At 33.8% G+C, this 10,037-nt stretch overlaps 2 protein-coding genes and 1 non-coding gene across 6 annotated transcripts; 1 reads left to right on the forward strand and 2 right to left on the reverse strand.

The window, feature by feature from the left end:
* Positions 1-339: 339 nt before the first annotated feature.
* LOC112561169 (general transcription factor IIH subunit 3-like) lies at positions 340-7,027 on the forward strand. Of its 3 annotated transcripts, XM_025233479.1 has the most exons (12): positions 340-407; positions 1,045-1,130; positions 1,479-1,585; positions 1,791-1,945; positions 2,611-2,673; positions 2,943-3,001; positions 3,259-3,333; positions 4,028-4,081; positions 5,262-5,330; positions 5,832-5,967; positions 6,362-6,398; positions 6,704-7,027. In XM_025233479.1, exons 1-12 carry the CDS (start codon positions 401-403, stop codon positions 6,765-6,767), a joined length of 912 nt encoding a protein of 303 aa, XP_025089264.1. In that variant the 5' UTR covers positions 340-400; the 3' UTR covers positions 6,768-7,027. The 3 variants fall into 3 exon arrangements, with proteins under 3 accessions (XP_025089264.1, XP_025089261.1, XP_025089262.1); XM_025233476.1 differs by lacking the exons at positions 6,362-6,398; positions 6,704-7,027 and having other exon boundaries at positions 5,832-6,353; XM_025233477.1 differs by lacking the exons at positions 6,362-6,398; positions 6,704-7,027 and having other exon boundaries at positions 355-376; positions 5,832-6,354.
* A 189-nt stretch (positions 7,028-7,216) lies between these two features.
* On the reverse strand, positions 7,217-9,767 carry LOC112561177 (vitamin K epoxide reductase complex subunit 1-like). 2 transcript variants are annotated; one of them, XR_003098657.1, is made up of 4 exons: positions 8,938-9,767; positions 8,651-8,760; positions 7,726-8,486; positions 7,217-7,465 (listed from the first exon to the last, which is right to left on the reverse strand). XR_003098657.1 is itself a non-coding variant. In XM_025233489.1 (3 exons), the coding sequence occupies exons 1-3, from the start codon at positions 9,141-9,143 to the stop codon at positions 8,272-8,274; spliced, it is 531 nt and encodes a 176-aa protein (XP_025089274.1). In that variant the 5' UTR covers positions 9,144-9,767; the 3' UTR covers positions 7,217-8,271. The 2 variants fall into 2 exon arrangements, 1 of the variants encoding a protein (XP_025089274.1); XM_025233489.1 differs by having other exon boundaries at positions 7,217-8,486.
* A 69-nt stretch (positions 9,768-9,836) lies between these two features.
* Trnat-agu lies at positions 9,837-9,910 on the reverse strand. Its single transcript has one exon. It is a non-coding gene; the product is annotated as a tRNA-Thr (tRNA).
* Positions 9,911-10,037: the final 127 nt, after the last annotated feature.

Here is a 10,037-nt window from a genome sequence, read left to right on the forward strand (position 1 = left end):
TGAAAGAAATTGTCAGTATTTCATCACATATCTTAAATGTTTCTTTTTAATTGTGCATAAATAACCGCAAATTTAAAACACATTGTAAAATCTACGAAACCTTAGTTTTTCTTTTAATACCGAAAATATTGCATGATATTCAAGATAATGTATTCGTCTTTGAATGCCTTAAGAGATTTTGAACATAAAATGTTGACAAAGTGCAATATCAAGAAGAGACACTGACTCGTATTAGACACTATTTTATTTATAGTCTCTGCATACACATTCATGTACATCAGACATAAAAGAGGTTTAGACCAAGGGAGGTAGCTCTTGTACATCCGGTCTTTATATGAACGCCGATTGAACACCAAGACATGCTTATGTTTTATGGGTAGCTATTAATAACTGATGGATAATGTCAGGTATACATAAAAAATTCCATAATTTGAAGCCGTATTACAATGCATTATAATGAATCACTTAAACATCTATTCAAATAACAATATATAAAAAGGTATAATCAAGGCAAAATAAAACCGCTATTTAATAGTTTGCTGATCTGGACGCAGCATAATATTGCTTAATTGCATTAAAATAGTTTCAGCATCTACATTATCAGTGTTATAAATAACATATTTTGGGCATGTTTAATATAAAATTAAATGATGACAATCGCTATTAAAATAACGACAAACTGTGAGACTGAATCGTAATATAAATACACAGCGGTTTGTTTACACTTGATCAGATAAACAGTCAAACCACACGTATTGATGCTGTTATTTGTATTAATCACAAACAGATAACAAACACGCTTGTAAAATTTTGTGCATGTTTACTGCACTCTTACTGTTTCATAAAATCCATACAGCTAGGTTAGTAAATACCACAAAGCGGGTCAGAATATTTAGACATAAAGAATACAGGCACCCTGTCGGTCTTGTGCGTTAATACTTACGAGAAATTCAAAAACGTTTGCAAGTAACCACAGTCCATATGAACTTTTTATTTAAGCAGGGAAGTGAATATTGAAATATATTAAAATTGTTTTTACTGCAGAACAGGCACTAAGCTCCTTGTTGGTTTTGGTAATTGATGTAAATCCTGTCTGGTGGGGCCAGCGAACTGAAATTGAAGACAACCAGGTATCCATTTCCATCACTTTTTACCTGAGTTTAGTTTATTTCTTGTTACTCCTCAAGGAGCATAGGCTCGTAAACTTCTTGAAACCTAGGTTAATGCACAATTTATATCCTTTGTAAACATTGTAAGATTTGAATTTTAAACTGCAGATATTTTCAGAATAATTTTATTACAAAGTTCATGTTATTTGTATATTTACTTTAAACAAATAAACATACACAGTCACACCCACATATATATATATCATTCACATTCACGCTTGTAACTAAAAGCCTCAGAAGCCATGTTTAGTTTTTTTCTGGTTTCTTTTTTTTTTTGTTATGGCTTTTATCTCTGTCCTTTTGTTTCAGTTGCAACTCTGTGAATGTGTGGATACAGCACTTGTATTTGCTAATTCTCATTTAATGCTGTCTCACATGAACAAACTGGCAGTCATTGCCACCCACACAGACAGAAGGTATTTTATGCTATATATCCTATAGCTGTATAGTCCCAAATGTAATAATTGTGAATGTTAGTTAATTTAACATATTTCTTACACATGTAAATATCAAAAGGCCTTCACACATCTATGCGCGCACACACACACACAAACAAAGACTGCTGGTCTGTCACTCATAGGCAACACCATTAATTAATAAAATGTTATGCTCTTTTCTTAGTCACTTTCTATACCCATCACGAAAAAAAGACATTAGTTCTGAGGGAGGAGGGGATGCCATGGCCACTACCAGTGCTAAACATGACGGAAAGTATGAGGTGTTCTCACAAGTAGACGAGGTTGTCCGGCGAGAAATCAAATATCTCATCTCACAAAGTATGTTGTAATCATGGTGTAAAGTAAAAGATATTTTGTGTTTTTATACAGAAGATAAGTGACATTCTAAGCATATAAAACAGACTTTGTTTCATGCATTTGATTAAAGATTAAAAACATATGTCTTAAGTTACTTCAATTTGTGTGACAGTTAATAAGTAAACTACTAAAACCATCACATGCGTTTGTTGAATTTGTTAAAAAGACATAAGTGAAAACTAAGCCCTTATATTCCCTAATCACATATACAGAATTATTATCTGTGTTGAGAGCTAATACACTGATAGTGATTCTTCTTTCGTGTCCATAAAATGGTGTGCAATGGAATTTAAATTTTGCTTACAAAATATAATGGGCTTAGACACAAGGGTGCAAAGATGAAGTTATAAATTTTTTTTTCTTAGCATTTTTACTGTGATTTATGTAACATTTTCCAGCATGCTCTAAACAATGATTATATTTATTATCGTTGTAATATATTCTTATTCTAATTTGCTAAGGGTTATGCAGCAAAAAAAAAAAAAAAAAAAGGCATCATCATTAATTACTTTTTCTGAAATAAAAGCAGCTTTATTTTTTCCCGTTCAATAAAAGTCAAATAATAAAGGAGGAAAAGAGCAATTGTTTGCTATTTAAAACTTAAGAAAAACTTACATTTGTTTCAGACCTTGAGGGAGAGGTGGCACCAGACTGTATAATTGCAGGAGCCTTGTGCATGGCACTTTGTTTTATCCTTGTTAAATAGCAATTTAGTTATTTGCAAAGGCATATTGTACTCAGGGTTTCAAATTGGCATACTATTGAATTAGAAAAAATGGTATTATCTGTGAAGTAATTGAGACTATCTTAAGTGGTGGTGATAATTCTGTAGGTGTGTGGGTGTATGTGCGTTTGCTTTTTTCAAAAATGAATGAAGAACTGTGTTATTGTATGTTAAAAAAAAGTCATGAAATTATTTCTAATATATCAGCACTGAATGTTCCCTAACTCGCAGCAGATATTAACAGTCTTGAAAAAGAATGTCCCATGGGAGAAAAACTGTCTTCAAGAATATTGGTTAGTGGTTGTGTAATTTTGTGTGGGCTTTTTTTTCATTTTGTTGGATAGATGTCATACAGGAGAGGCACCTGCACCTCACATACAGTGATTGGAAGGTGATGAAAGGGACTTGTTGCACATTATTGTTAATTTAAAGTAAAAAAACCCAAAAACAAACAAAAACCCGAAACTCCAGTATATCAATTTGCTAGTCATTTAACAGCATCTCTTATAAACAGCCCTGTAGATCATTTATAACATTGATTTAATTCCAGGTCCTAAAAGGAGCAGAAGACAATCCTTCTCAGTACATGAATTTTATGAATGCTGTCTTTACTGCTCAAAAACAGGTACAGTTTAAACTTTTGGTTTATCCATTTAGTGATTCATTGCTTTGTGACAGAATGTCATTCAGCATAAGTTCATGTTAACAGGTGACTCTCATTGCCAGATATCCCCACCTCTTCCAAGGTTTTTTCCGACATCCTTGCAGTGGCTTTTCATTAAATTTAACTCCCATAGACATTGTAAAAATGTGGCAGAATATCCTCATTTTTCTAGTAAACTTTATCTTTGCAGTGCTGAATACCTTGTTTGCCTCCGAGATTCAGTTCAGTCAGACATATCTTGTATTTATTTGCTGTCAGTTTTGACCATTTGGGCAACATTACGGTTAACTTAGGTTTCTGAATGAACTGGTGTTATGGATTTTGCATTTGTAAACATATGGAACTTACACAACAGTCCTTGCATAATTTAGTGAAATAGATAAGCTGTAAAAATCAGGTGGTAAATCTTATTTTCAGAGTCAGCATGATTATAATAGCTTTTAGTGTTCTGTTGTATAAACTGTTAGGCACTGTAGCAGTTAATATATACATACTGTACCCTAGATTTGAAAAAAGGGTTAAGTATGTGGCTGTAAGTAAAAGGACTAGCCAATTTTATTTACATAGTTTTTAAAATTGACAAATAGGAATAATGCATAATAATTTGTCTTTTTGATATATCAGTTGCATTCTAACATTTATTGTTTGATTTCAGAATGTTGTGATAGATGCATGTGTACTTGAGAATGACTCTGGTCTGCTGCAACAGGTGAGTTTATTTTTTTTGTTTTGTATGCGAACTTTGGAGAGCAATGCTGGTGGGCTTAGGGGAGAGAACAATGATGTTCATGAAAAACATATGAATGCATGCTTGAACTGTTGCATCTTCTTTTTCCTGTTGTATGTATGCTTGAATACAAAGTTCTAGCAACAAGATTTTTCAGCACAATTAAACAAGCATGTATATAAAACATACAGCAGGTATTTTATTACTTGACCTTTACTTTGTACAAAGTATTGGTACATCTGTGAATTGTTTTTTAGCCAAGATAATTTGAGTCTTTATCTGTCTAGAGTAATATGCACCTCAACACAAGTTTCAATAAAAAAATAACAAATGTCATTATACATTCTTAAGACAGCTGCCATACACAGTAGACTCTAAGTTAACCAGGAAACACATTGTGAGAGTCTGGGTAAATGTAGTTTCTGGTTGTTTGAGAGTGACTGTTAAAAGTGCAATACTATACCCCTTGCTATAGTATAAACTATGTATTGATACTGATATTGAAGTACAGTAATTAAAAGCAGATGAAGACAATCAAAGACAAATTTAATGTAATAGCTTTATTGTAAATGTAGTGTGTAAATTATGTTAAATGGCAGAAAATAAATTTTCAGCTTACTGAAAAGAATTTGTTAAACTCCCAGTAACTTAGAAAAAATATACAGACAGTCCTCGGGTTACATCAGCCCCGAGTTACGGTGTTTCGTGGTTACAACACATCTCCCGTTTACTGTATAAAGCCTTGTTTTGACCTAAGTGGTTTTGCGTCGTAAACGTCATAACGACAGCTTCGTGTTTCTTTTCATTATTAAACGTATTTTATATGTTTTTTTGATAATTATTGTGTTAGGATAGGATAAGTGCTTACAGTATGTTATTTACATACAGTATGTACGCATGTTCCAACTTACAGTGAAAATCGGTTTACGACATGACGTAGGAACGGAACAATGTCGTAAGTCGAGGACTTCCAGTATGCATACTTAAAACTATTACCATAAGAGTAGAGAGTTTAATGTGTAGATATTACATCATGATAATCGAGTTTGAACTTGCATTTCTGCTAAAAGTTGATTTTATTTAAATTTTAATTGCTATTTGTTTGAATTTTTTGCTGAATGCTTGGTCTGGTTAACAGTCTATTTTACTTGTTTACTGGCAGGCCTGTGATATCACAGGTGGAATTTACCTGAAGGTTCCTCAAGAAGCTGGCTTATTACAGTATTTACAGGTAGGAAGGGAACTACACAATTCAAGTTATATACATATTTTTTTTTAAGATGGCAGAAGACAAAAGTTTCTAGGTACTCAATGTTTTCTTTCTTCTTATGTTTATCAGCTTCCTTTCAAAATTAACCTTTGTTTTAAAAAAAAAAGAAAAGTGTGTTACCTGTTAAAGAAACCCTGAAAGTAAGAGAAGAGGTATCGATTTAAATAATGTTTGGTGATGTAAACATATTCATACCTTTACATGCACATGCACATTTTAAGGTGACTTGCAAACTTGTATATGGTGCTGTACAAGCAAAAACATCCTTTGTTTATGTAAGTGTGCATGCTGCCAGTTATAATTAAATTTGTTAAATATGTTGAAGTTTGTACAGTAGCAAGTTTTGCCTGTATGCATGTTCAATTCTGGTATTGGACATTGTGCTTGTATACAAAATATACAGCAGTTATGACAGGCTCTTGAGACATGGCTATTGAAGTGAGACACATTGTTTATGGACAGTGGTTATTTCTAACGGACCCATCAACACGTGGAAAGCTGACATTGCCTCCTCGGGCCCAAGTGGATTACAGAGCTGCTTGTTTCTGCCATCGCACACTTATTGATGTTGGCTATGTCTGTTCAGTTTGCCTTTCAGGTGAATTATACTTTCCATTTAAATCTTTAAAAAGTATTTGTTATATAAATGCTTTAAATGTGTGCTGCTCCAAGAGCACAAGTTATGTTGCTAAATGGCTATATGCTGTTATATGGGTTTGCTTCTTTTTAGGTTTGTGATCTTGATCTGGCTCCCTTTAGTGTTCTGGAGATGCATTCTCTTTCCCATGTTTACTGAAAACATCCACCCTCCCACACTACATCCTAACAACAAAAAAGCGCTTAAGCAACAAAAATTGAAGGAATAAAAAGACTGAGACACTTCATGTGGCAACAATAGCGTTATTAGTATAAATACAAATTATTCATTTGTATGAGAGTTCTTTCCATAAGCAAGTACAGTATATTAATTAAATAATCATGATCTCTTGCAGTGTTCTGCATGTTCAGTCCTATCTGTTCTACATGTCAGTAAGTACATATGATGAAAACCAAATCAGAAACAAAATACAGCAGAGGAAAAAAAGTTAAATTTAAAATAAGACTTTGATATTTTTAAGGATAGGCTAGAGCATTGGGCAAAGCAGAACTGTTGCAGATTTTATAGGTGGTGATAATAGTAATTTGGCAAACAGGCCAAATAATCCGTTATGTGGGTAATCTAACTATTCATACAACACTTTATATTTTAACAGACATCACTTTATTCAGTTCTTGAAATATATTTTTTGTGATTGCTTAAATGTACATTAGAAACAAAATTGTTTCTTGTGCAGGACCACTTTCAAGATAATGGGACCTCCAAAACTTGTCAAGAAGAAAGGGAAAAAGTCTAGCTGAAAATATATCAAGTGGTGTGTGTGTGAGAGAGAAGGAAATAGAGTGTGTGTGTGTGTGTAAAAACGTAAAATCAGAGCAAAAGTGCCTAGACTACAGGATTTAAACAGAATGCACAGGTCTTCCACTTTGAATGGATTTTTTTGTGAGTGAAATGCTGATAATCGATCAAATGTTGTTGTTTTAAGAAACTAGCTCAATATATAGATAGGAATAATGTGAATTGCAAAGACCCTCCGATCCATCATGTTATTTGCTTTTTTTTTTTTAAGTTACCCAGGGCTTCCGCTAAGGCTAAATTCTTTGGGGTCCCAGGGACCCCTTCTTCAGATTTTTAAGGGGTCCCTGTTCTTCGCCAAAATTTGAAGGGGACCCCATTGACGAAAACTGAAGGGGTCCTCCAAACTTTCAATGCGTACTGTACGCAATTTTTTGCGTAAGCAGAAGCCCTGGTTACCAACCACCACAATATTTTTGCAGTTTTATTGTCTTATGGACTGCAAACAGATCTTCAGGAATTCCCCAGAGCTTTACAGCTGAAGAGATCAAAATAAAAATGTTGAAGAAACATTACTCTTACTTTTTATTTAATATATGGAAGATATAAAAAAAAAAAATACTTATCAGGTATGTGCAAACAGGATGGAAACATCTCCAAGTAGCTGTATGCTTGCTTCATGCAAACTATATACCAAATCCTGCTGCAGGAATTAAAATGACAGTTCTGAGTGACAGCTTGCAACAAGAAATAGAAATGACTCGGATGTTCTGTACACAAAAATATAATTTTACTGCTTGATGAGTTAAAAGGGCGGATCATAGCTCATGACTGACTCGTAAGGAAATACACATATTCTAATTTTAAACATGTACAGTAAGAGGTATAAATGTAAATAGATATATGTTACAAGTTATATGAGCTGGCATTCATAACCTTGAATACGAAAGCAGAAGAATATACCTGTCCCTGCAGCTTTCTCTGTACTTTGCAAATTTGTGGCGGTCTTCCTTTCACCTATTTCAGATGTCAACATACTGTTGTTGCTTCCTAATTTTTTCTAAAATGTCTTCAGTTTAAACTGCATTCTCAATGTCTGTCTGAGAGAATAAAGCATCTTTAGTTCATCATCATATACTATTTTCTGGGGTTAGTGCAAAGGCACTTTTATATACATGGGTCTCAAATGTACAGGTTTTGAACCTGTATAGAGGGATGTGGGTTCATGAACAATTTGACTGCAAAATTAAAGGACTACTGTAGTAGTTTTGCTTGGTTTGCAGCTTTAGCTTCACAACCAAAGGATTCATTTTCATTTATGAAAAGCACATAAATTGATAAAAAGATCAGAAGCATACATTTTTATTAGCCTAATTCCATAAGACATTTTCACCAAGAACTCAAAATTTAGTCAATTAAACACTTATGAGCTGAAGACAAAGGGACAATATTTATAGATAGAGGTATGAGAGATGCTCACATTTGATCATGAACTTAAATAAACCATTATTATCTCAATTTCTTTGCATGTGCTGAATAAGCACTTTTAACTTTAACTATGCTGCAAATTAGAAGAAAAAAGTTCAGAATGTATGTGGCTATACATATAATGCAAATATCTTGTATGATGGCGAATAAGATGTATCCAAGGTAGATGGAGCCCAAATTTGCTAAAAATGCTGCCACTAGCTGCACCACAGAGCCAGAAAATGTTGAGTTGAATGCTGAAAACAAATTTTAAAACCATGATAATCTGCACTAATATTTTCATTTAGATGTCAAGACTAATTTTTTAAAAACTACTCTTCCATGTTCTCTTTCATGCACATACAAGCACATCAAACATTTACACATTAATAACAATGACGACAGAATAAAGGATACTTACCAAGGGTTGCTTGAAAAAAATAAAATGCGAGACCATAAATGCTGTTAGGCTGATTCAGAATGCTGTCCTTTGAGAGTACTTTATCTACTAATCCGAATCCTCTACCCCATCTGTAAAATAGTGTTTCAACAATCTGGATCAAAATTATGAGCATTGTGAAGTGTAACCGTTTTGAATTTTTGCCAAAGTTTTTTTTTTTTTTTTAAAGAGAATGATCTTTTAGATTGAAATTTAATATACCGCATGCATTTAACATACTAAAATTACAAAACAAAAAGCAGCCGAACCTGGATGTCAGAACCCGCGAACAACTCATTCGGTGACCGATGTCACAAAGTGCTGTGTAACCTTCTACACGTTCTGCAATTATTTCGACGTATAAGGCGTAAACACTCACGACTATTCCTAGGGTACATAAACTTAGCGTCCCTCTTTTGGACCAAAGAAGTACTCGTTTCGACGCTGTACCCTCCCTCATCGGCTGTGGTGCCATGTTTCCTGTAATGGCATGATAAGAGTAGCTTCCCTTCCACAAACTAGTCTTTGACTTCCTTTTCTTTGTTATTGTTTTTTTATTTGGTTCATTGCGCGAAACAAATATTACTTCTGTCCCAGTGTCAGAGGAATACGCCTTTCTTATCACTGCTGTGTTTAACCTAACCACACTCAAAACCAAATCACACAGCAAACATTTGCATGAGAAGTGCGTATTTACAGACACTGAATATATAAGATAATTTAATAAAATTCTAAATTCTAAAACCTACACATAGATAACAGGATTGTTTCTATCGTCTCAGGTTATTTTAGTGTGACGTTACGACCTCAAATGACATTTCTTAGCAACATGAGTAACAGTATATGTACTTTATCAATCGAAAAAAAAGCACGAGGAAAAAGATAACAGTTCATTTAGTCCAGAAGGCAATTCGAGGCAGCTAGATCAGGAACTAATATCCCGTCCTTGGTAATTCGATATAAACCCACAACTATATGATATATCATAATCTATTCTCATCCGCCAGACATTTTCATTTAGGTTTCAGACAGATGCACTCATTCGTGCCATATATCTTCGTGTCCGACTGATCAGTTAAAGATATAAATGACCTCATGCATAACATTGAAGTATAGTATAAATATAGGATTTTTGTGGAACCAAAAAGACAAAAATTGATCACACTGCAGGCTCCAGGGGGATTCGAACCCTCGACCTTCTGCTTACTAGGCAGACGCTCTAACCAACTGAGCTATAGAGCCGGTTGGAAATCCTCTCAGCTTTTACATTTATATAGAAAATGTTTTAACTTTGCAGTAGCCATATCCCTATTATTTTTAAACACAGCTTGCACAAACATTACATATGCTGAAAGAATTTTGCATCTTT

This window comes from Pomacea canaliculata, linkage group LG4 (genome assembly GCF_003073045.1).
Source record: "Pomacea canaliculata isolate SZHN2017 linkage group LG4, ASM307304v1, whole genome shotgun sequence".
NCBI classification, from domain to species: Eukaryota; Metazoa; Mollusca; class Gastropoda; order Architaenioglossa; family Ampullariidae; genus Pomacea; species Pomacea canaliculata.